Source organism: Xiphias gladius, chromosome 11 (genome assembly GCF_016859285.1).
Source record: "Xiphias gladius isolate SHS-SW01 ecotype Sanya breed wild chromosome 11, ASM1685928v1, whole genome shotgun sequence".
NCBI classification, from domain to species: domain Eukaryota; kingdom Metazoa; phylum Chordata; class Actinopteri; order Istiophoriformes; family Xiphiidae; genus Xiphias; species Xiphias gladius.
The window spans coordinates 7,065,432-7,091,044 of record NC_053410.1 but is presented as its reverse complement, the minus strand read 5'-3'; the positions used below and the strand labels follow the sequence as shown (position 1 = coordinate 7,091,044).

Sequence of the window (25,613 nt, the reverse complement as noted above, 5' to 3'; positions counted from 1 at the left end):
AAGTGTAGACATATTATGTGGCAGAAAATGGAAATTCTCAAATGCCTCAAAATTGTACTTAAGTACAGTACTTGAGTGAATGTACTTAGTAATGAAATTCTGCTATTCTGCTGATAGCCACTGGGGAAAATTGACTCGTCGTGCCATGTCCAGGTTCAGGTTTATCGTTATTTCCACACATTATGCTCGACATATATACAGTGAAACGAAATGTCACAGAACAGACCAGACATACAAACATCACACAGTCTCAAGGGTAAGAATGAGCACTCTTACATTAGCAACGACAACTTGGATGTAAACAAGGTCCAGTGTATTTTCGCCCCTGGCAGCAAATGTGACTTGCTGGTGGAATTTTGGCAAAACCGTCTTCAACTTTGGATGATTGAGGTCGCCAGAGAGGTACCTCTCAGCTCACCCTCTCATGTTGGGCCGAGGGCAGACTGGACGCTACAGTGACTCACTACGCAAAGAGGTATGACGAGACGGGACGGGCCGGGGCTAGCTGGTTAGCATGCTAGCTTCAGTAGAGGAAAAGACGTGACGGAGACAGAAGCAAATCAAGAGTTAACATTTGTGTTGCTTTCCACCGCTGGAGAGAGCTCTTGTTTGAGCTGATGTTTGATGCTTGACCGGTAAGTAAATAGCTGTTAATGCTAACATTGGCTATGTAGCGATAGCAAAAACTTACATATAGCACCTTTAATTTCTTAACCATGGCCACAGTGAAGGATGTATATCTTCATGACCCAAGTGAATGCTGCATTAGTTGCCTCACAATCACTTTTTTGTGTGCATGTAAGCAGGGTTATTGCCATTTATAGTCACACACACAAACACTATAAACATAAAAGGTGTACGCAAACGCATAAAAAAAAAAAAAAACTGTACACAGAAGCAGCACACAGGCATACACACAGAGACCAGAGGCGTCCTCCCGTTGCACAAACAAAGCTAAAACCAGACTGTCAAACCGGTAGTTTTGACCAGAGGAACGGATGGGTAGGTGCAGTGGTGGAGATGTAGAGGGAGGTGTGGGAGGAGAGAAAGGGGGAGAGGAAGACGGCCTTTAAAGAGCAGATTAAAACAGGTTACACATATCATTCTAGAGGTAATCACACACACATACACACACACAGTGTTTTGGACTATGGCTTCCAGCACCTCCAGTGATGTTCTGCCCACAGGCGGCAGGATCTTCACCTCCATTCCTGACGTGTTCTTCATCCCTGAGTTTGTGAGTTTCTTCTTTGTTCATTGTCATTCTGTGAATTTTTGGGGCTTCTCCCTTGGGTATTTTCCCTCTTTCCTGTCTGACACATTATCATTTTAGTCTTGGCTGTAGTCTCTCCATCTTTACTCTGCTTTCCCAAATGAGTCGCAGACTAAGATCTTATTCCCTTTTCCTTCATCTGCCCATTTCCTTCTTGCTCATTCCCCTCTGTCATTCCTTATTCACTCAGGTCAGCATCATTTAGATTATGATCTTGTTTCCTTGGCAGCTTTTATCTTCCTCCTCACTACTGCTCCACTGAGCTAAGTCTCCGTTCGGACAGGAATCTGCCGTGTCTTGTTAAAATGTCTGCAGGCACCAAGTGTTTGATCAGTGGAGCCAACACATATCAGAAGGACCAGCTAACCAACCATGAAGATTGGAGGAGTTGATAGCTTTGGTTCAGTCTAGCCAAGCTGATGAAATTGATTAATGAGGAAGTTAGAGGCGACCGCAGTCAAAACAACTCATGCTTACTATTCCTCTCCTCTTTTTATCAATGATTGTTTGCCGCATAATAATACGTTTTGTTACTCAGAAACCTCGGCAACGGCTTTTTATAATGACAATTGTCCCCATAGGACAAACGGTTTCCAGTGAATAACACATGTTTCCATAGCAGCAGGAAAACAGCAACCACAGCTGATTTTAGTGATAAAAAGCAAAACTATCAAGTTAAAAACTTTCCCCTATATATATCTATCTATATATATATATAGATAGATATATAATAATAATAATAATAATAATAATGTTATTGCTGTTAATTTTACAGTCACATGCTATATTAGTATTGTAAATACTTATTGTGTATGTGGCGCTAATGTCACCTTTGTGGCAATGCCACATCGGCAAATCCAGAGCCTTCCGTGGGAAAATCAGGAAAACAAACTTTACAAAGTTTTTTTTTTTTTTTTTTTTAATATTGCTATTTACAGACATTTTGAATATCACTCTAAAGATGCCTGCAATTCTTAAACTACGATAAAGTGTTTACATTTTAAGATTTATAAAGATTTGCAACAGTAGACGTCAGTGTTTCACAGTCCAATTTGGGAACATAACTCCCTTTTTAATAGAGGTTCAGTTTGTTTCTGTTCTCACTGAAATACAAGTTTTTCTACTTGGGTCAATTAAAAGTCGGTTTCTTACTGAGTACAACACATGACCTCTGTTTAAATTAATCATTCAGAGCCATTATAGACTATTTGCAGTTTCTGTACAGGGAACTTGGAAGATAAAATCTACGTGACACAGGTGGAAAAACAGCTTTAGTAGCAGGGGGAGGTGTAAATCGAAACCAGCCATCAACTCCTGTGGTTTACTTGCTGGCTCGGGTCTTTTTTCTTGCTGCTGGCCAGTGCAGCTGTGTACTGGTATTGTTTACTACTCTGGTCAGAGTTTGCACTGTAAATCCAAACCATCACAAATATAACTGGAATGGCAGGGGGATAGAGCCGGCCCCCGCCAAGGCCAGCGTTGAACAACATACACCAGACTTCAGAGAAAACAATTCAAGTCACGGTTAATTATTAGAATATGTCCCAAAATGTAACGGGTCCTTCCCTGGCCCGTGCCCCACCCCTCCACCAACTTCAGCGCAAATCTGTTCAGTACTTTTTGCGTATGCCCTGCTGACAAATAAACCAATGAACAGACACGGATGAAAACATAACCTCCTTGGGCATGGAGGATGACTGACTGGGGACAGGCTTGGGAGCTTTTTCGGCAACTGTTCACTGTCACTTTCCTGGAACGGAGCTGAATGCTGGAGCAATTTCAAACAAAGAACGTTCAGACGGAGACACCAACAAGAAGACACTGATAAAACTGCGGTACTGCTATTCCAAACCCTCTGCCTTTAGCAATCGAACAACACAAGGCGTGGCATTTTGTGAATATTAACTCAGCAGTTAAAATGAGACCAACAATTGAAAACGGTTTTCACTGGTTTTGATGCCTTTTTGTGGTTTTAGAGCACGCAAAGGCAAATGAACTCAAAGCTACAATGCAGAGCGGCCGCTGGACAAACAGAGCTAAAAGCTGATGTTTGCAACACGGATGAATTTAATGAACTAGGCTGCGAACAGCCTGGATTCATAACAGTTACGCTGGTGACCCAGAGTCAAGACAAGTAATCTGACACGTTTGTGTTTGGGGTTTTTTTTTTTCCAGTGACTCTGGGTTGCAATTAGAAATTCAAGTGCTTTGAATCCAGGCCGAATTTTCGCCTCTGTGATGGGAGCAAGCTGCAAACACTTCAGAGCCTCCTGGTGGAGAGTATTCGATACTTCATAGACAGATTTCCTGTGGAATTTTAATAAACCAAATTTCCTTATACCTGGAATGCATGTAAATGAGTAATGTTGGCGTGGAAATACCGTAGATACGTCTGATATGGAGTGGTAGAGATTAGATTTACACAATGTTTGCTGATACCATTACATGTGAAGTAATGTTTGTATGAACTAATGCAAGTATTTTCACAGTGACGAGCGGTTGCTTGAGGTGTTTGCTGACGTCTGTATCTCATTTTCTCAAAGCTCTGTGTTTGAGGTGGTTTCAGCCTTCATCGCAATCTGATGTTTGACTAATGTGCCATTCTCCAATCAAGGGTTTGAAATCAAAGAGACACATGACCATGAGGAGAAGTGTTACTTAATAGTAGAAACTGAGAGGCGGAGGCGGCTGAACTGATTTGAAACTCCAAAGACGTGCTGTTATGAAATGACTGGTTTCTACTCAATGTAGGCAACTTAACCACCAGCTTTCATTTCTACTTTTCAAAAGTAGATCACTGAGAAAAACCGTCCTCAGGGTGTTTTCTTGACAAAACTTTTTAAACTCTGGGTAAACCAGAACAGAAAATGTATTAATTACTGAGTTTAAAGGACATTTTCCCATCAAAACCTTGTCAATAGCGTCAAATATATATTATTATTATATATTGAAGAAAAATGGCTGACAAATGCGATTTTCTATTCTAAAACATATTTTACAGTAATTTTGAGAATCAGCCAACTGCAGCATTACATTTAACTTATATCATATTGTGTATTGATCATATCAAAAGGTATATTTTCTCCACTAGTGAGTCGACCATTTTATATCTGATGTTAGGTGGAAAACGTTTAAACCCACAGAACTTCTTTTTAAATTCTAATCAAGGTTGCAAAGTTTTCAAAGTTTCCAAAGGCTGAATTCTGGGGAAATTAGCCGCACAACACTTCTAGAAATGTTCCCTTTGATATAAATGTGCAGGGAAATCATAAGATCTTGTTTGTGAAAAAAATAATCAGTGGAAGCATCATAAAATTAAGTGTTGGAGCAAGCGGAATGAAAATATTTGCTATGGGTGATATTGTCATACAGAGAGGAAAAAATGTCTGGCTTCAAAGATTTTTATCGGGATAATTTGCGGTTCAAACTACAGGCAGGTGTGTTGCTTAATTCAAGGCGTGGCGCAATCTTTGCATGTGGTCGGATTCCATGTTGGTTGCTGAGTTGTAAAGTGCGTCTCCATTATGAATAGACTGCCCCCTGCCAGCTGACTGAAACCTGGCCTCACTGCATTTGTGGAAAAAAAAAAAAAAACAGGCACATTACTGGATAAAGTGACGGAGTGAAAAGATTTAACCAACATTTTAAAGTGGTCCAGACGGTCAGTTTCTGATTCTTACTGACCTATAAGAGTCAGAGTGCTGTTGTTGAATTACCGAATTCTTTGTTAATGTATTGCATGTCTGTGTTTTCCTCATAGAGACAAAAATCCTGCGTGATACATGAAAGTAACCATAAAACCATGTCAGCTTTATTTATCACACAACGGGTCTTCTATAAATTCGGGCAAAGAGCTGCTGAGATGAATGAAAATCCTTGAAAATCACCCCCTAAAAACCACTTTTTCGCAGGGAGTGTAAAATGGGAAAGGTCTTTCGTTTTGTCTCTCAGAGTAAATGTGTAGGATTTGCCTCCCCCAGAAAGCTGTGAAGGCATTTATGTTGTTTATATGTTTGGGTCCCTCACCTGGGATTTAGAGTATTTTATTGCTGTAGCTGTGGTAAATTCCTTCCCTAGAAAGCCGAGCCGCTTTCGATCTGAACAAGGCCCTGCAAGCGTTCGCTCCAGCGCTGCCCCTGCACGGCTGATACTTGAAGGCCTGACGCTGATTGGAAAATCAAAGCTAAGACACTATAGGCCCGTTTCACAGCAGGTGTTACTAATAACACAGGTGATGAACGGAGTTCGGCCGTCAATAGTTTTATTATTTACACCTGCGATCGTCCCACTGTGCCATGTCAAAATGCCATGTTATGTCTTATTGCACAATGAAAAGTAAAGGTCACTAAAAGGTAAAATGTTTTCTCGTACACAGTATTTGAGGAAGCATTTCAGGGTGCCTCATATCAGCTATCAATGTTCTATAAAAATTCCAAAGTCTTTCAAGTAGAATGTTTGTCAAAGGAGGAGAGAGAAGGACTGTGAAAATACACCAGAGAGTGGCAGCATTGTGCGTGTGTGTGTGTGTGTGTGTGTGTGTGTGTGTGTGTTTGTGCGCGTGCGCGCGTTAGTCCTTAGGCCCAATCCTTATTTTAAAGGGACACCCAGCCAATCTTACAAACGGCGGGGAGCTTTTTTTTCCAAGTCTGAAAACCCTCTGTTTTCCTGCGCGGAGATTTCAAAGTTAACAAGTTGCCTTACAAACTGGGGGTGTGGAATTTGAAAGGCACGGACATTTACTGTCGATGAAGGGGTCTAATGGAATGATGCTGTTGAGTTGCATTATGGAAGTTGTAGGATAAAAAATGTGTCCGACAACAATGTGACAGGGATCATTCGTAGTGATGAGCCTGCGAGAATTATCCTCCGAACCTCCCCCTCGGCTTCGCCGGGCTTTACAGTGACTTTTAACTCATTGCTTAGCTCTAACTCCACTGTTTTGGTTCACTCTCGCTGTTCTGGTGGCGTCGTTTTCTTTTTCGGCCGCAGCAGGCAGCTGTTTTTAGTGTACACTGCCCGCTCAGCACCAAACATCAGCAGACAGACGCAGCCAGCGACTAGCTGGGGAAGACAGTGGAGCATATCAACTTGAAAGGTGAAGATGTGTCAGTCTTGTTGTTTCAAAAACACTCAGATATTGCAGGTTTAAAGGTGTAGTCAGGGAAATTTAGCCTGACGCCGTCATACGGGGACAACATTCTAAAATGCCTGTTGCGAGCTGTGGGCATGAAATATGTAAAGGTTAAGTCCAGTATGAATTTCATTGAACTTTGTTATTAGAACAACAGCGTGAGTTTTGAGACACCGATGACCTGACGTAACGTTAGTCAAGCTGAAAAACGGTAATTATGAAGAAGCCGCTGAGCTGAGATTTTTTAACTGATATCATTGCATAAAGTCCCTCCAATCAGGGATGTCCTGTCTAAATGGCCTGTGTTAAAGACAGATGGTTCTTGTAACCGCTTGAACCGGATCTCTAGAATCTGTCAAATAATCCTAATTTATTATGTGACTGTACTCTAGCTAACGAAAACGACACTTCCAATCCATCCCTTCTGTCTCTGTCTCTTCTCCCTCTCCCACCCCCACCCCCCGCTCGCCTGCAGGTGTTTGGAGGTTTGGTGTGGATCCTGGTGGCGTCGACGCGCGTCTCCCCGGACAACCCTCTGGGCTGGGTGATGTTTGTGTCCGTCTTCTGCTTCGTGGTGACAACACTCTGGTTCTTCATCTTCCTCTGCGGAGCCAATCAGAGCAGCATCTGGCCCTCCCTGGTTAGACACACCTGCCGACTGGCTAATCGGACAAATGGTTAACAGTAGATAGCGTGCATGGCCAGAAGTATGTGGACGCCCGAACATTCCACTTATATGTGATTGGTGCACATGTCATTCCAAACCAGGGGTAATGATATTGATTGCTAGCCTCCACCTCCAGCCTCCACTCTTCTAGGAATTATTATTATTATTTTTTTTTTTTCTGCTGGTGTAATGTTGGGTAATAAGGCTTAGTATCAAATCGTCCCACAGATGTTGGATGCGGTTTAGGTCAGGGCTCCGTCCGGGATCGATAAGTTCTTCCACACCAAACTTGTGCTATAACAGCAAAACTATTTCCTTCCCTAACTCTCACTTTCTTCTCTCTGTGACTTTTACTTTCTCCTTCCCTGTCCCCTCTTATGTGTCTTTCATAAACTTTCTCCTTCTCTCCATTCCTTCCTCTTTTCTCTAATCACTCTTTCTGCCTTGCTCTATCTCTCCTACCACTCATCTTGTCCTCTCCTCCTTCTCTCCATTCCCTTTTAATATTACTCCCTCTCACTCCCTTTCCAATCTTCCTTTTTGCCCTTCTCCTCTCTGTCTCTCTCCTTGTCTTGTCCACTTTCCCCTTTTCCTCCAGGACGTGGGTTATCATTTTGTGGCCGTGGTTTTCTACCTCAGTGCATCGGTGGATCTGGCATACGTCACCATACTTCGGGCGGCTTTAACGAATCTGCCGCCTGCTGACGAAAATCTCAAAATGTACCGCCTGGATATTGCTGCAGTGGTATAATTTCAAACACACACACACAAACACACAAACAGGTTAAGAAGGTGAAAGTTACGAAGCCATAAAGTTTGTGACATTGTTTTTCTGTACAAAGTAACTTCATAAGTTGCTTGATTAACCAGTTTCCCCTTTTACATCCCCTTAAGTAGTTTTACGGTTGGAAAATAACTTTTTCATATACGTATACATCTATATATATGTATCTATATATATATAGATACATATATACATATATAGTGTAAGATATTATTGTGTAGGACTATTCAACTATTTCTCTCCATAATGTAATGGAGTAAAAGTATAAGGTGGAGGAAAATGGTACTTGTGTAAATGTAGTTTTGAACTGTAGTTTGGTCAAAACAAGCAATTTTTAAAATGTCACCTTGAGCTCTGGGAAGTTGGGATGTGAATTTTTCTACAGTTTATAGACCAAAAGATTTATTAGAAAAATTAATAATTTAAAAAAAATGCAATCATATGTGGATACTAAAGTCAAAAAGCATCTCTGTTTGTTTTGTTTTTTTAAAATATTGACACCTGTGGTCTGGTGGCGTCCGGGCTTTACAGCACCTCCGTCCTCCTACCTTGAGGTGATAATCATCCGTCTGTGTTTGTGCGTGTTTTCCAGGTGATGTCCTATGTGGCCACTCTTCTCTACTTCCTCCATGCCATTTTCTCAGCCATCCGATGGAAGAGGTCCTAAAACAAAACATCGACTCAACCACAAACCGAGAACAGGACGACCAGAGACGACGCCAAATAACCAGCTGGGCTTCTTTTTATTGACATTTCGGCTGAATGATAAAGAGTGCTTTGCTTTTGAACCAATGTGCCAAACATCAAACGAACGAATGAGTGGAAAACAAGCGGGTCTTTGATAAATGTTCCTTGTTCATTGGTCTGGTTGGCGAGGTAGCAGAAAGGCAGTTTGCTCAGAAAACACGCATTTGAAACGAACCTGTTCAAGTTAAGTTTTTTTAGTCAGTAATAAATGTGATGTAAGGAAGGAGGATGGATGTAAATAACTAATTGAAACACAGATCTAGTTACATATTTTTTAAAGGCTTTGTTTTGATGTAAGGGATGGATGGGTGTTCCCACATGATTTACTGTTTGCATTTTTATGAGAACATCCAAACATTTCCACATGTAAATATTTAGATGATTTCACGTTGTAGTACATTTGGAATCTATGATATGAAATAAATTAAACTGACAATCCAACATCATGCTTTTCCTGGTCTGTTCAGATGTTGAGTAGGTCAACATAAGCTGAGCGAAGATGCTCACCTCAATGAAACTGCAGAGAGGTTAATTGTCTTCCCCTCCCTCTCTGTCTGTGCTCCTGACTTACATGGAGTATAAGCTATCAGGTAAGTGGAGTGGTGTTCGTATGACATGGCCCCAGGACACGGGTTTTTTCTCTGGTTAGTATGCCTGGATTTTTAAGGTTTCCAGGAAAGAATGTTGCATACAACTACCTGTAACTGACAAAGTCATATAGTGGTTTCATAATAACCCAGTAACTTCAGTAGTTTAACTGTCTCTGCATGTAAATATTAAAATACTGAGCATTTGTTTTGTGTTTGGGTTTTACCTCGTGTCGTTTCCAACACTGTGGTCCGGAGCAGCACAGAACAATATCTGGACAGGATATTGCCATGTCTTGCCCTTTTCTTAATTTTTCTACACAACTCCATGGATTTAGCTTGCATGATGTTAGTGCATCACTAAACACATTTGTTTGGAATATCTGGTATTTTGACAAGAATTTAAAGCAGAATTTAATGATTTTTTTTGTCCATCTGGGCTAGTTGAACAAACTGTAAAGACAACATTGATATATATTATCACTTTATTAAATTAATACGGCTTTTTGTTCACATGGCGAGTCCAATACTCACTCTCTTTTTAGTTCGGGTTTGGTCTCCACCAAGTCCCGAGGGAAATATCTGACTCTTTAGCAGCTAGATAATCAGCCATGTTTACCAGCTAGTCGCTTACTGTGTCTGTCTTCAATTTGGTACTGGGCAGGTAGTGTACAGCGGGTTTATGGAAGCTTTTAAGCTGTTGTACCGTGGCTGGAAACGGGTTATTAAAAGCAGTGGACGAGTGAACGAAAACAGTAAAGTTATGAGTCGTAAAAAAACAAAATAATCAGCAGGAAAAAAAAAGCTAAAATGCCCCATAGAACAGAGTTTGGTGATTATTGTCTGTGGGTTTTTCATGATGCTCAAAGTCATTTGATCAGTTGTGAACTTAAAAATACTGATCAGTGCAGCTTTAAAATAAAGCCACAGTATGTGGACCTGCCAAAGAGTCTGTAGCTTGAAGCGTTTGAGGTGGAGTGTCTTCACCGAAAAGAACACCCCTGTTATAACCTCTGTGTGAATTAAAAGCAGAAGCTGTGTAAACTCCGTTAACAAAAAGTGAGGGTCATAAAGTCAGTATAACCCAAAACTCAGTGAGCTGTTTCTTTACTCAGCAGCAACAATGAAGCTATTTCAGCTGCACAGGTTTCACTGTCGCCTGTGGGCACTAAAATTCCTCCTCTGGTTGTTTCAAAATCCCTTCACAGGCCACCAGCTCACATGCTCACATTAAACACCAGGTAGCCCTCGGGTGCTGTAAGATCAAGGGTGTGTCTAGTTTGTTCTGGTGCACAGAGCTGTTGTGGGAAGGGATCTCTCACCCACAATAGCAGAACAGGTTTGTGTGCTAACCTAGCTTTCCCTATAAGGGTCGGTAGCACCTGCTGCTGCTCCGTTAGTTCAGAAGGAGAAAGCAGGTGGCTCGCTGTTGACTCCGGGTGAAGGAACAGGCAGAGATGGCTGCAACTACTGCCCAGCCAATGGGCAGCCTGCCCAGCGGACTGGGGATATGCACCACAGCCCCGGATATATTTTACCTGCCTGAGCTGGTGAGTGGAGAACGACAGAGGACACAGCAACTGACCTTGAAGTCGTTTATCAAGGGATTCTTTCCATTTTTGAAATTCAGCAGTCAGTATTTTAGAAAGTTATTTGGTTTTTCTTATTTTGATTAAACTGTATTTTATTTATTTAAGTATGTTAGGTAGAACAAGTATTGCAACACGCTGTCTAAAATGTCTTTCATGGCAACAATGAACTGTGAATTTGGCTCAAATGGCACATGTCTCAAAAGTAAAACAAGTCGTCCGGCCTTACAAAATGATCCATATAAAACATAACATTAAAAAGTATTACTGTCATTTAAGGGACAAAAAGTAATTGGGAGACACAGAAGTAACACTGGTACTTTTACACTTAACAGATGAACAACCAGTGAACATCTCTACCTCAAAATGTATGACATTTTTTGAAACAGTGCCCATTATATATGACTATCAATTGAATTGATTTTGAACATTTTTGCAAAAATGGTGCATTTTGGTGAAACGGGAGATGATGAAACATATTCCTCATATGGGAGGAGCACCCCCGTCTTCTCACATCTCACGTTTCACTCGTATTGTATCTGTGCTACTAATCTGAGAAAGAATGCGGCCAACTCTTCTTCTCAATGAATGACGAGAAAAGGCAGAAGCTGGTCAAAAGACCGCCGGAAAAATAACTGCACAGAGGAAGGTGCTTCAGTTTATATTTCTGCTGAGTCGCCTTAAGTTTATGTTAGGTTGTTTATTTTAGCTTTTATTTATATAAGGAAAAGGCCGTGATGAGGATGCACGCACCACGCCAGCAACAACCTGCTTCATCTGTGCAGTGAGCCCCGATTCCAGTCAGAGCCGCACGAAAACAGTCAAAAATCTACACATATTTTACTGTTCGAAAAAGTAAAGAGTGGCTAAAAAAAAAAAAAAAAAAAAAATATATATATATATATATACATGTATACACACATATATATTGAAGCAACGACGTGTAAAAAAGTCCAGATAGCAACTGAACTGGAACAGTGGATGTGGTATCAAAATGGGCGTCTGCTTGTGGATCTGTCTCTGGATCAGTTTTAAAGGGTTTTACAGCTGCAACTTCTTCTGTTGGACACACTGACGGAAATTTCATGCGTAAGAGCATCTTCACAGTTTTGCTTTCAACAGTCATCTCCTTTTTGACGGTTGAGTTCCTCCAGTCGTAGTAGGCTTTATGGAGATGTCTTCCTATAACACTCTTTTTACTATGTTTGGAAGAGACACTGGAAAAAAAAAAATGCCTGAACTAACAAGTAATTTACTCTTCTACTCAACCCTAAACTATAAGGATAACTAAAAAAAAATGCAAGTATTCTTATTTTAGTTTCATCATATGTGATTATCTAGAGGTGAAATTATCTCACCTAATTGTGAATTGAGTCTTAAGAAAATGCTAAATGAATATGACAGGTAGTTTTGCAGTGTATGCCACATTAAATGCGGCCTGCATTGTTCTGACGTTGAGTATATCAGGTGTGTAGAGTATTTTCGTGTACTTCTACCACCATACATGTGAATGAAAGGGAAATGCAGTGATCTGACTCTTAACGGGGACCAGCTCACATACATGTTTCACAGTTTACGGTGACCGGCGGCTCACCCGACTGAGAAAGTGCACTCAGAACAATGTTTGGCCTTTTTCATTTTCACGTACTCATACGTATTGTTTTCCTCTCTTTTTCCCTCTCCCCTGCCTTGGTCGTCGGTCGGTTGAAGCTGATACAGCCGAAGCTTATACAGTTACACGCTGCCTTGGTGTGTAAGAAATTGAACCAAATTCGGCCCAGTTTGAACCCTCACGTCCTTTGTCCTGCAAATCACCATTTGAAACGGATTCTGATTATTCTGCATACGGCTCGTGATCCGAGCACCGAGTCAATGTTTGATTAAGCCTCGAGACCTGAGTCAGGTAAAGTCAGCCGCATCAACAAATATAATGAAGTCTAGTTCTTTTCTTTTTTTTTTTTTTTTTACAACAGCTTTAAGGTAACAAGCTACATCAACAAGCCGTGTATTTATCTTATATCCAATAATTCAAAACTGAGTGCTGAAGAGACAATAACTTCAATGACCTCCCAAGTCAGTCACTTTGGCAGGTCACCCACTGGAGTTAACTTAAAGTACATTCTGGTTATTTTTGTGCAACAGTAAAACTTTGGTTTTTTTAACAAAAGTTAATTTGCATTTTTTAAATTCCACCGTGTTGTTGCCGTTAATTTACATGGATGTACGTATCAGTAAAATAACGTACCGTGTTTGTTTTCCTCCAAAACATCTGATCTTGCAGTGCAACATCCACTTGCCCACATAATACAGCCAGCGATTACATTGCCACCATAGCTTAACCGGGAAGACATTTTAGTAGCTCCTGAACGTAATGTCTAGGAGACTGTATTGAGCTTATAACACAAAACATTCGCAATGCTCCGTAGCGCTACCAGCGGTCAAAAAGTCCACCTTAAAATCAGGCCCGGACCCACAAATTGCTGCAAAGCCTTTCCGAGATGAAGCTTGGGGACAGCTCAGGATCCGGTTCAGTGAGTTCAGTTGGGTATGACACAGCACAACAGCGTGAATTCCAGGGGGCTCAGAATATACGGATGTGGTTAGCACTCTATCTAAGGTAACCCGGCTCGCCAAACACCACCCAGGCTGAGCTCAGAGTCAGCCACAGAGGAGAAGTGTTTATTTGATCGACACTCAGCGAGATGTGGCCTCTGATCCGGCTAATCTGTTAGTCGCAGACTGTGTTTTGACAGATTTTTCACGTCACTTTTTGACTTTGCGTTTACATTTTATGGTTTTGATTTTTGATTTTGATGTTGCACACCGTTTCCTGTTGTTTGTAAGTTTGGTTTGCTGATCCTTGGCCAGCAGCTCAAAAAAGAGTTCTTAACTTTAATGGGACTACACAGAAAAAGTCTGAGTTTAGGATTAGATTAGATTAGTACTTGATCCTTGTGTCGCTGTGCAACACAGCTTGAAATCCGGGTAATGTTTAACCAACACAGGCGACCTGTCACGCCCTGTCCCAGTCTAAATAATGGCACCGAAGGATGCCTTAACAGCATAGGGAGGCGGCACTTGGATCAGTCTTTTTTTAGCCGTTATCATCGTGACAGAAAAAAACAAAGGTTTCATCAGAATCAGGTCCAGGCTTATGGGAATATGTCATGGCACACGCATTATTTTCAACTGTACAGGCTTCAAAATTCTCCATTATGCAGTATCCCCCCCCCCATCTACTTCCTAACTGTCATGGCCAAGGGGGTTTCAACAGGTGAAATCAGAAAAGGATCACATCTTATCCCAATCAGACAGAAGGAAAAGTTTGGATCTTAGCGAGTAATTTCAGACCGACCGAAGGATTCAGCGACTTCCTGTGAGAAAATAGAGGAGTTGGACAGAGGTGAATAACTCAAGGTGGCGTTTGTTTGAATCTGTTTGGTATGCCAGACGGATGGGATTTGGTTTGAACAATCAACAAGTGGGAAACAGAGAGTTTAAGCCATCACAGGAAATTATTTGAGAGTCTCAAATTTGGCTTTGCACACTTTCCAGACACTGCCTGCACACAAATTATCTCTTGACTCTATAGTGTCTAAGTATCCTTTATACTTTTATGAGCATCAACAGTTCGACATACAGTACTTCCAGCTGGAGACTTTCGTCCTTTTTTTCATTCACGCTTTAAACTGTTGAGCGCATTTTTAAACTTTAAAGCCGGTGTTCGTTTTTTTGTATATCTTTTCCAGGATTTAAGAAAAATCGTAGTCGAGGTTTACAGCTTTTTGCGGACTTTATCAGACTTGACACAGTGAGAGACTTTCTCAACTTCTCAGAGAAGAAACCGTTTTTTAAGCTGCTCTCAGACTCACAGGCTTCACCTGGACCCACACCTGTATATTTACATGTCAAAATTATCGAACACGAATTACAGCTTTCAGGATGTTTGATTTCATACACTGCTGTGCGTCCCTGTGACCTAGTGGTCTAAATTGTGTACCATGTAAAGGCCATGTCATCATCCCAGCCCCAAATGTCCTCTTTTATCCCTATACGACAAAGGCAAAAATGCTCCAAAATATAGTCTTAACCTCAGAGAAAAAGAGGCACTTCACTGATTTCACAGATAAGGGCATTAGGAAGGTCTTTTTTTTAAAAAAGTAGTTTGTTTGAAATGGTGTCCGAAGGCACGTAAAGGCAAAAGTGTTTATATAAAGTCAGGTTCAAGGTCGCTCTAGCACAAGCACATATCATAAATTTCAGAAATCATAATACCAGCTGTCCACCACTTTCCTCCACGCTGCAGGTGTTCGGCGGTCTGGTGTGGATCCTGGTGGCGTCCACCCACGTGGACCCACCGAACCCTCTGGGCTGGGTGATGTTCGTCTCTATCTTCTGCTTCGTCTTGACCTTCCTCTGGATGATCATCTTCGCTGCCGGGGGTCACAAGAGCAGCTCCGGCTGGGCTGCCGCTGTAAGAGAGAAAGAATGAATGAGATGGGGAATGAAACCGGGAGAGCGAGCGAGTGATGGACTGTGGCCGTGTTGTAAAACTTTGATTTCATCTGTGTGTGTCCAGGACTTCGCGTACCACGGCCTGGCAGCCTTCTTCTACCTCAGCGCAGGTGTGGACTTGGCTTTCATCACCCTTATGAAGAAAACAGGTGTATTAAGAATCTACCAGATTGACATCGCTGCTGTGGTGAGAACTGATTTCGGGCCAGTATCAACATCTGTGCATTTGTATAGCATTTACTGAAAAACTCTACTGCACAGCACATTTTACTGTCTGTTTTTTTTCCTACCCCCTGAAAAACTGTTAGTCAAATTGCTGACATGTCAAAATAACACTGAGTCCCTTCCAGCAGCTGCAGTGGAATTTGAAGGAATATTTCAGTAGCTTAGTAAATGCGCTAATTCGATTTCTTGCAGCGTTAGATGAGAAGATTGATGCCATCTTCATGCTGCTTGCTTCATGTATAGCAAACAGGCATGAGGACAGTTCTGATGTTTTCATCTATTGGCAGGGCGGCGATCATTTTTTTCAAAATATCAAATTATTCCTTTAAAAGTAAAGCAAATTGATGTGTGTTAATTTGTGTGTGTGTGTGTCAGGTGTTCGCCTTCGTGGCAACTCTCCTCTACTTCATCCACGCCATCCTCTCCGCCATCCGATGGAAAAACTTCTGAAGAGCGATGCTGATTCACAAACCTGCGTGTCCAAGAAGTACTGTGCCTCCTGTATGTGTGTGTGTGTGTGTGTGTGTGTGTGTGTGTGTGTGTGTGTGTGTGTGTGTGTGTGGTGGAATTACACACAAGTGACATCAGCCTCCTCCGATTCGTAATGAAGGATTTGAACCCCATTTTTGAGACATTTAATGATGTTCAGTGAAGGTTGAGTGGGTAGGGATTTGTGGAGAAGCACCAAACCAAAAAAAAAAAGGAAAACAAAACAAAAAAAAGAATCATTCAAAGCATGCAGGAAAAAAAAAATTAAACAATGGAAGCAAATGAAGAGCTGTAGCTTAGAAATGAGATACTGTGTGTTCTTACCAAAACCAATGACATGAAATTAATAATTTAAGGTGCAAAAATTGGTAAAAGTGCAGTTGTTTTCATCAGCCAACGGCGAAGTGTATTCATATATTTAACCCACATCATTTTGAGCAAATGGTCATTTATTACATGAGAGAAGTTGTCTTTTTTTTTTGTTGGTGTCATTTTAGAGAACCATGGAATAAGCTGTAAATGTTACTATTGCAGCCCGAGTTTCCATGGTAAATTTTTAAACATACAACATCTTTCCTCAAATTATTATCTGTGTTGAGCCTTACATAAATATTTTTACTGGATTTATATCATACGTATACATGAGTAAATAAATACATTATTTGTTGTAATATATTGAATGTATTTTGAAAAAAAAAACCAAACTAAACTAAAAGGTGTGCAGAGTTAATGTCGTGTACAACACATGCTAATGTTGGTGTAATAAGATGAAGATGAGATTAAAGCGTGCTTGATGATTTTTAGTAAAGAAAATAATGAAAGCTCGGGCGGATGGAGAACGCAAAATAAAACTGAAGAAAAAAGTTGTTTGCGGAGAGTTAGGTGAGAAGATTGATACCACTCTCAGGTCTGTATGCTTTATATGAAGCTTTAGCTTTAGCTTAGCACGGAGACTGGAAGCAGGGGCGGAACAGCTAGCTTGGGTTTTGTCCAAAGGTAACGAAATTTCAGCGGTCAGCGTTGGCTCTATTATTAGAGAGTGGCAATGGCAGATTTCCCCAAAATGTTGAACTATTCCTTTAAGGGGCAGTTCACCAAAATCGCTAAAGAAGGAGAGAAATAAAAACACCAGAACAAAACGTATATTTTTACCTACTCCTGACTCCTCCTATCTAGCCGTGCAGATAGATTCAGATTTATATGAAACCGATCACAGTGAGGTCTACAGTTGCTGTTGGATTGTTTCTCTGCAGTGACTATAAAGAGTTAGTTATAAAATCCTTCTCAACTATCAATATGTTTTTGTTTTTTTAGAACTGATGCATTTTTCTTACTCATATAGAATTAATACCAGCAAATCATCAGTACTTTAAGGATGGCGAAGTGTATTTTTTAGCTAAAAGAGCTCTGGTTGAAATTTGTATAGAAATACATTTTTGTACACTCAAGATTAAACCAAGAAATAAAGAAAACTTTGTGTCCTGGTTTTATTTGCTGCACTTCCTCCCTGCTACATCTGAGCAAAGTTGTGCCCATTTGAGTTTTCGTTCAACCTCTCAAAACGTTTCAGGTCCCTGCTGCAGTTCACCGACAGCGCTGTCGTTGGCCTTGTTTCAGTCTTGAATCCAGTCACGTATCAAACATCGGGCAAATATTTACCCCGTTCTTTTCAATATTTAACGTCGATAAGCAGGATAAGAGTCCTAGAACCTTTACAATAGCCCTGTTCAGAAGCAGCGCTGCGTTTTGGAGAACAAGTAGGCAGGATGAAGAACAACAGGGAGGGAGAGTTTAGAACCGAGGGAGCAGGAGAAACATTTCTGAGACGTATTTAGTGAAAAGGGAAACCTTCAATGATTGCAGTTGTTAATCAATCAATAAATAAATAAATAAATAAATATAGCAACAGAGGTCAGCGAGTCAAAGTCTCTACCTACCCAGTATAATATTTCAACATCTGCTATGTGTTTATTCACTACTTTTACACTTTTAAACGGGAAATCGAGCATAAGAATGGGAAAAAAAAAGAAAAAAAAAGAGTGAACAAACATTATTCAGAGACAATAAGGAAAAATGAAACGACAGGAGCAGCTGGAGAAACGCAGTCCGCTTTATATGCTTCCTTTTGTCCCGTTTCACAATTCTTGTTCCAGATCACATCTACGCCATCACTCCCAGCTCAGCGTTTGTGATGTGATTTCTCCCTTTCCTTGCTTTGTTTGGTAGAAAAAAGTTTTGTCAGTCCGCGGCATCTCGGCTGTGATTCAACGGAGGAGATGGAGCGCTGACTCCACCTCGTGATCCTTTATACGACATACAGACACAAAGGAATCATATGTGAAGCAACCGCACACTGTGGACCCGTGCGGGTCTCTGAACCAATCTTTTTCCACTATCTGAATGTGGATAACAGCTGACGCTTTACTCCCAGCTGATGAGGCAGAGTCGTATCTTGCTCAAGAGCATTCGAACTAAACCCCGCAGCTGTTGACGAGTGCAGACCATGAACTCCATCCTACACATCGACCCACAGAAATCCATCGGGTGAGACTCAAGCGCACAGCCCTGGCCTCGCTCTCTTTATTATATCTAACCTTGTGAAATTTCAGTTGAGCTTCCCTTTCTTAATATATTTCATCATTTATTTATTTCACTGTCTATTTGTTAATGTAATCACGGTCTAGTCTTCAGTATCAGAGCCATTTCTGGCGTGTGTTTGCGTGTGCCATTAAAAACAGATGGATTGTAGTCCACATGCGTTTTCCTTCCCTCACCACACCAGTGCGCACACTACATATCAAACTTAAAAAGAAGAAAAGAACGACATGAGTAACTAGACTCCTGTCATTACATGAACAGAACCAAGCGACCAGCCACAGGTCAGTTAGAAGCTTTGTGTGAATGACTTTAACTGTGGGAGCCAAAAGGCTAAAACATAAAATACACTGGGAATTCAAACCTGCACTGGAACACTGGTATTCAAAATATCTGCTATTGTAACCAGAAAAACACCAATTTTCACTTGAAGTAGTTACGTCCATTTTGTGAAAAATAAAATAAGGTTTGTATTCCTCTTCTCTGTTGCACTCCCTGTCTCGTTTTCATGGGATTTTATTGTGCAAAATTTAAACACGTTGGAAGTTTTCGCACTTCGGGTTGAGATCAGAGACTGGACTGTGTGTTTTTTCATATACAGTAACACACCAGCAGCGGCATCATCAACACACACAAACACACACACACACACACGCTCCAGTGACGCAATCGGACGGTACACTGCATAGAAACACTGAGGTTGTGAGTTTGAGCCTCACATGGAGCATTTCTGCACTTTTTTGGAAAATGCAGTGTTAATATTACCCCTAATTTTCAAAAGCAGAAGGATGTTGCCATTGGCTGGTTGTGTCGTGTCCTGTACTTGAGCAAGGCAGTGTGTGTTCATGAAATTCCTTTTGTGATACAAAACAACTTGGCCTGCCTTTGAGTCCAATCAGCAACCGAGAAACTTAATTGACACTGAGTTATGTGCTTCACAGTCGGTGTATCCAGCAGGCTTTAAACAGATATGTAAAAGATAACCCAAAATAAAAAGTAAAATTGAGCTATTTTTCCCCTAACATTTCCACCAATGAAATGGGAATGCTTCAAGGACTAGAGAAAGTAATTTCGTCTTTGATTGTCAATGTAACAGTCTGGTTCCCTTTCAAACTGTCCCCTAGAAAAACTTTAATTTCAGTCAATTCAGCTCATTGTTCAACCAGACAATCGGTAGCACAGTGTGAAGGTCAGCGTAGAGGGAAAAATCAATTTTACTGAATAACGCTTGGTTATTTTGATAATTTATCTTGTAACATTTCTGTTAAGACGGAAGAACAAGGCCTCTCTGCTGTCAGAGTTCATTGTTTAACAAATACAAAAATGCATTATCAAATTATTATTTAGAAACAGAAAGGTAAAAAGATTTACAGATTTATACTTTATTCACACTGTATTTTGGAACAATTCCACATTTTTAAACTTATAAAGGAAACATTGATATCTAGGGCACTGATAATTTACTGAGTGATGAACATTGGCCTTTGTGGGGTCTTTGTGATGTCTTCAGTTTGAGAAACATGTAACTTTAGCCCTTAGCTGACAAAACAATCACAAATTTAAAACAGAATATTCTGCCCGAAAAATCAAAGGTTCTTGTTTGACACATTATTTCAGTTTTTTTTTTTTTTTTTTTTAGCGAAGCCAAAATCCGACCCTCTGGCCTTTATCAGTCCAATCATCTCTCCTGCGGTCTGATCCAGTCAACAGCCCGCTCCCGCCCTACCAGATGGTGCGTTTGACACCCGCCCAGATGGAGCGTTTGGTTCCCTGCGCGGCTCGCACGTCGTCCCAGTGCAGCCGGGTGTTGGGGATCTCGTCCTCAGGCTCTGGCTCGGGTCGCGGCCCGTCTTTAGGACTGGCCACCACCATGGGCAGCGGGCCTCGCTGCGACTGAAACTCGACGACGTGGAGCCTCTTCTTGTCGGCCAGAGTCTGGTGGGTTTCCTGGAGGGGTGGTCAGAGGGTGAAGAGGTAGATGTTAGTTAGAGAAAGAATAATAATAAGAAGTGAGTAGGGAGACAGATGTTACTGAGGATCCGATCTTAGCAGGACAACCGCTACAACTTTTAGTGGAGAGGAAATTGAGTCACATGTTAAAGACATGAATTATACAGTTTATTTTCATTCAACTATTAATGTCTGCGGTGGAGGAAGGATGTACCATTATCTGGTTATGTAGGCAAGAAGAATTTTGGTGAAAATCTTTATTTTCCTCTATATGACGTTTGAAAGTGAACTTAAATATCACAGATTATTGTGCCTTCGCCCTCATGTCAAGCTATTCAAAGCAGCTATAATAACAATTTTTATATCAACAATGGATCACATGACTGTACTGAAAGGTGGTCGCACGCGGTGATGAACGTACATAAGAATCACCTGCCCGCAATTCCCCTCAGCTCCACAGTCTTTATAGCGGCCAGCGTTTGTGGACTCACATTCATCGGGTGGAGGCAAACGTGACTCCCGGCTGTTGCTAGGTGTGTAAATAGGAAACTGTTTGCTAAAAAGTCAGCCATATCCGTTTAAAAGGTGATCATGTGTCACTGTTGTGTTTGCAGCATTCACAAAGATGCTGAAAAGCGCGGAAGGTCAACTAGTTCAGCATCATCGGAGATCTTACACTTTTGTTAAACCTGCCTAAAACCAGACTAAGTCCGTATCACATTTTACTTGAATGATCTTTAAAAAAATGTTTCACACAGAGAATACTAGCGAGAGTGGTGCTTTTCCAGTAGCAATTAAAATGAATGACGACAAACCCCCCCCCCCCCATGCCAACATGACCTCACCTGATTGGCTAACCCGGTGAAGAGGGCCCTGGTGACGTTGAGGTGATTGACAGATCCCTCTATTTTGCAGTACATGTCCTGTATGCCGATCAGCTTGCACAGAGTGATGACCGCCCGGTGGCAGTGCAGACCATAGCCTGCAGAGACACAGAGACTGAATCAGCCACAAATAAGCAGGTCCACGGCTGGACAATAGAAAGTCTACTATCGAAATAGAGACTTTGTTAAATTAGTACACTTCCTATGAATCTATTACATTTTCTATTTCAACAGAGAGTCTTTTGGTTTGTGCACAGCAGGTCATCTACACATGCAAAAACGTAAAATTTATCTACACAATAAAGCGTACAATTCAACATTTATGGATAACACAGTTTCCAATAATAAACGAATATTGAATTAATATTAACTCGTGTTTAAATGGAGCTTGTCTTTTAAGTGCACTCCTACTTTCCCTATAATGTGTACCAAATGACATATTCTCTGACCTACATTTCATCTTACAGTATGTATCGTCTTATAGGCCAACTGCATTGAGTAAAACCAGCTTCCCTCAGCCCCTAAGCTTAAAGCATAAGTCTGGAGATATTCTACATTTATCCTATTGTCAACAAATTCCAATGAAAGACCAAAACAAACGATGAATTTGGAGCCAAAACTTGACATAGCTTATTAAAAACCATCAAAGTGGGCGCTTCCATTTTGTTTTGAGTCAATACCACGTGCTCCATCCTTCTGCTGTACGTACTCACAAGAGCACCAAATGCGTATTAACCAAAAAAAATTGCACTTTCTACTTCTCTTCGAATAACATTTGCTTAACACAACGGTGCCCAGCTGCTCTAGGAAATCACTGAGCGTTTTTAAAGATGAAACTATTTGTATGACTCTTTTTTAGTGTCTTCAGTAGGAATGAGAGGGCTTGGGGCTGAGTGCCCCGGACAGTCTGGGGAACCAGTAGAATATAAAGAGATGGACTCATACATTGTTGGTTAGAATACAGCCAACCTTATCCTTTAACCTCAATCCTACCAACTAAATGCTGAGCGAATAAAGCTGTACCTTTGTTTTGTTTCTTCATGCGGAGCGTCGTCCTCTTGAACTTGGATTCAATGTCATGATAAACTGTTGAGAGAGGAAAACGGCAACCGAATTATCCTCACCGACCAAACTGATATTTAATAAACAGACAAAATGATTCCACAAAGTCTCATTACTTCCATGTGTTTTGTGCCATTTCCAAGTGAAGGCACTTGTGTTTTGTTATGCATCTTTTCTCCTGTTCTCCCTCAGGACCTGTGTTTCTCTACCTGCCCACCAGATGTCCTTCCACATGCCAGCGCCTCCTGCTCACTGAAGCAGCTGTGGATAATTCATTATTCAGACACACGGAGTCCCTGAGTGGGAGCTGTGCGCTACTAAATGAAGCCTGAGAAGACTGTTCAGCTCCATAGCTTCAGGTTAAAATGTTGTTCTGGTGTCACATCCCTTTAAAACACTTCACTGGCTGCTCTCCCTGCATCCTCTAGACATCCAGTTGGAATTTAACACACTAAATGAATTAGATATTGTACCCTGATGCTGCAACAAAAGAGAGGAAGGAGTTATGGATGGAGGAAACAAACGGAAAGGAGGGATGCGAAGACAAAACTAGTAGAAGAGGTGGAGGATTTGCTGCTCAGAGGACACATCCTGCTGGGTGAAGCAAACTAAATGTCAAATTCACAAACCCATGCAAGAAACACACACACACACACACACACACACACACAGGGAGCTAAACATTTGCTGTGGCTGCAGGAGGTCCAGGCTCAGTTGGAACAGTGTGTGTGTGTGTGTCCTTTGTGTGATGTGTGACTCACAGATCCAAACAGCGACAAAGTCAGATTAAAGAAATTAATCATGAGGCACAGTCTTTCATATTCCAGTAAACTGTGACTGTTTTCACAATTTTTCAACGCTCAACCAAACATCTACCCTGACTTAAACCAGAAGGACTAAAAATTATTTGTTTGGCTGTTCTTCAGTTCAAGAGGTCTTGTTTTTCTGTTGCATTCAACATTAATTCAAATTCACTTTGGCCTTTTATTGTTCATTAACTTCTACCGAACACCACTGGAGCCACCTGAATATATCCAGAGTGGGAGTACTGGTGCCAACAATGATAACAACAACTGGAGGGTGGGTGAGGCTCTGACATCTGCCAGATCTGAACAGTTCTCCAACTTTCTAATCTGTAGCTTCTCTGGTGTTTTCTGTTTGTTCATCAGGTTTGTTTTTCCAGCAAAATGACATGTTTAGAGGACAATTTCAGGACGACCAGATGCCCCCCCCCCAACCCCAACCAATGCATCGAGGCAGCGTAACGATTACGGAGACAAATTGTTAATCATCTGGTGGCAGAAATCCCAGATCTGGACTGTCACCAAAACTTGAGGTGATACCGGCGTGCTCGTGATCTGACCACCGGTCAAACAAACCGAGAGGTTGACAGCAACTCCGGCTTCAGTGAGTGAGCAACAAAGGTGACAAACAAGATCTACAAGCTATCTGATTTCATTTGATAACAAACACAATAACATAAGGCTCCAAAAGATTGTCTCTCTTAAGTCGTTAGGACAACGCAGAAAACAAACCAATCACAGGACGGTCCAGACAGGCCGCAGATGGCCGCACAGTTTGATCTGGCACGCAAAAGGACTGTTTTTTATCTATGGACCTGCAAAGATCAAATATACCACAGGGTTGAGCTCAAACTGGGTGGCAATACAGGAACGAACGAATGAACACACACACACACACACACACACACACACACACACACACACACACACACACACACACACACACACACACACACACACACACACACACACAAACCTCTCGCCTGGTTTGGGGCCAAAGCAGGAAGCTAACTTTCTCCTCCGGTGGGCGCGGTGGAGGCTGATGACTCACACACACACATTCATCTTTCTGGCTTTGCTCTCCTGCAGCTGCAGTTGCAGCAGCCAGGAGCAGCCTTTTACAATAAGAAAGAAAGTTTTTATTGGACTGAATCAGGCGAACGGCCATCATTTTGATTTACTACAGTGTTTCTGAATAGTAGTAGTATAATAGCATATGTGGCTGGGCAGTTTGAAATAAAGCCTCCCCCCTTTTTCCCTCTCTTTAGATTAGAATAAAAAAAAAAAAAATAAATAAATAAAATAAATAAATAATAAATAAAATAAAAAATATATATATATATATATTATATATATATATATTCATTCCTGTTCTTTGTGATTTTGTTCAGGCATCAGAAAAGGATTTGATCTTGATCCTGTGTCTGACATGAGTTTTTCCATGAATTATGAATGAAATGACGTCAGGATGATGTAACAGATTTGGTGTCTGTGTATGCCTTGCTATATATGTTGGCCATGTGCCTGATGAAGACCTGGTGGGGGTGGAAATGTGGCCTTTCTTTAGTCCAATAAACCTTGTGGGAGCTATTATTGGAGCTTTTATAAAAAGTCAAAGATGCAAGAGTCTGTACATAAAAATGAAAGATGAGAAGTTAACTGTGACTTCCAAGGTGTTTTTGAGTAAGAAACACTGAGTCACTGAGCTTAAAGTTGTGTTGAACCTATCGGACGAGTGAAAGCCAAATATTACATTGTTGAGAAAATGGTTAAAACATTCTACAGCTTAAATCAATCCACTTTTGGATTCTGGGTCAATTTGGGATGAATTTGGGAACTGTGACGCTGTGTTTCGTTCACAATTGCGACGAAGAAGCTTTTGGGATTCGTTGCTGCTTCGATCCATCCCTTTGACTGGTTCCTTCCTCACAGCAACGGCAGCCGAGGCTCATGGGTACTGTAGTATTTAGAGTTGTCAAATGACCAACTGACGGACAAAACATGATTTCTCAGAAACTTAGCTGAAATAATTAAAACTCGTGGCCATAAAATAACCATAACATATTGAGTAACGGTGAGGCACTTGCATTGCTTTATGTTTGTCATCAAGAATGCTAACATGAGTTTAAAAAGAAAAAAAAAAAAAGAAAATGCAGCAAGGCACACCAAAACCTAATCAGATCGTCTACTCCACAGATGCCAGGCATGACGGCGTCATGTCCGCCATAGCCTGTACCGTGGTTGCGGGACATAAAAAACTTGAAATGCAAATTCAAAGTGGGGACAAACACTTCTGGAAGCAGTTGTTCCTC

General features: G+C 41.2%; 3 protein-coding genes across 3 annotated transcripts in view; 2 read left to right on the top strand and 1 right to left on the bottom strand.

Annotated features, from left to right (window-relative positions):
* The first annotated feature begins 1,150 nt into the window (after nucleotides 1–1,150).
* Nucleotides 1,151–9,154, top strand: LOC120796555 (myelin and lymphocyte protein-like). Its single transcript, XM_040139536.1, has 4 exons — nucleotides 1,151–1,237; nucleotides 6,880–7,044; nucleotides 7,670–7,816; nucleotides 8,448–9,154. Exons 1-4 carry the CDS (start codon nucleotides 1,151–1,153, stop codon nucleotides 8,520–8,522), a joined length of 474 nt encoding a protein of 157 aa, XP_039995470.1. The 3' UTR covers nucleotides 8,523–9,154.
* A 1,297-nt stretch (nucleotides 9,155–10,451) lies between these two features.
* On the top strand, nucleotides 10,452–17,451 carry LOC120796148 (myelin and lymphocyte protein-like). The gene is made up of 4 exons (XM_040138579.1): nucleotides 10,452–10,739; nucleotides 15,085–15,252; nucleotides 15,358–15,480; nucleotides 15,894–17,451. The coding sequence occupies exons 1-4, from the start codon at nucleotides 10,647–10,649 to the stop codon at nucleotides 15,966–15,968; spliced, it is 459 nt and encodes a 152-aa protein (XP_039994513.1). The 5' UTR covers nucleotides 10,452–10,646; the 3' UTR covers nucleotides 15,969–17,451.
* A 2,768-nt stretch (nucleotides 17,452–20,219) lies between these two features.
* mrps5 (mitochondrial ribosomal protein S5) overlaps nucleotides 20,220–25,613 on the bottom strand; it is a 28,866-nt gene continuing 23,472 nt past the window's right edge. The window contains exons 10-12 of the mRNA XM_040140074.1: nucleotides 22,460–22,522; nucleotides 21,398–21,534; nucleotides 20,220–20,549 (exon numbers count right to left, since the gene is read on the bottom strand). Of these exons, the coding sequence (XP_039996008.1) occupies nucleotides 20,325–20,549; nucleotides 21,398–21,534; nucleotides 22,460–22,522 (425 nt within the window). The 3' untranslated portion in view covers nucleotides 20,220–20,324. The remainder of the gene's footprint in view (nucleotides 20,550–21,397; nucleotides 21,535–22,459; nucleotides 22,523–25,613) is intronic.

What these genes read in the sequence shown, in the direction of transcription:
- LOC120796555 (XM_040139536.1), top strand. Translation starts at nt 1,151, where the DNA reads ATGGCTTCCAGCACCTCCAGTGATGTTCTGCCCACAGGCGGCAGGATC. An exon ending in GCAGCATCTGGCCCTCCCTG is followed by an intron (nt 7,045 to 7,669) that starts GTTAGACACACC and finishes CTTTTCCTCCAG; the next exon opens with GACGTGGGTTATCATTTTGT. An exon ending in GCCTGGATATTGCTGCAGTG is followed by an intron (nt 7,817 to 8,447) that starts GTATAATTTCAA and finishes CGTGTTTTCCAG; the next exon opens with GTGATGTCCTATGTGGCCAC.
- LOC120796148 (XM_040138579.1), top strand. Translation starts at nt 10,647, where the DNA reads ATGGCTGCAACTACTGCCCAGCCAATGGGCAGCCTGCCCAGCGGACTG. An exon ending in TATTTTACCTGCCTGAGCTG is followed by an intron (nt 10,740 to 15,084) that starts GTGAGTGGAGAA and finishes TCCACGCTGCAG; the next exon opens with GTGTTCGGCGGTCTGGTGTG. An exon ending in GCTCCGGCTGGGCTGCCGCT is followed by an intron (nt 15,253 to 15,357) that starts GTAAGAGAGAAA and finishes GTGTGTGTCCAG; the next exon opens with GACTTCGCGTACCACGGCCT.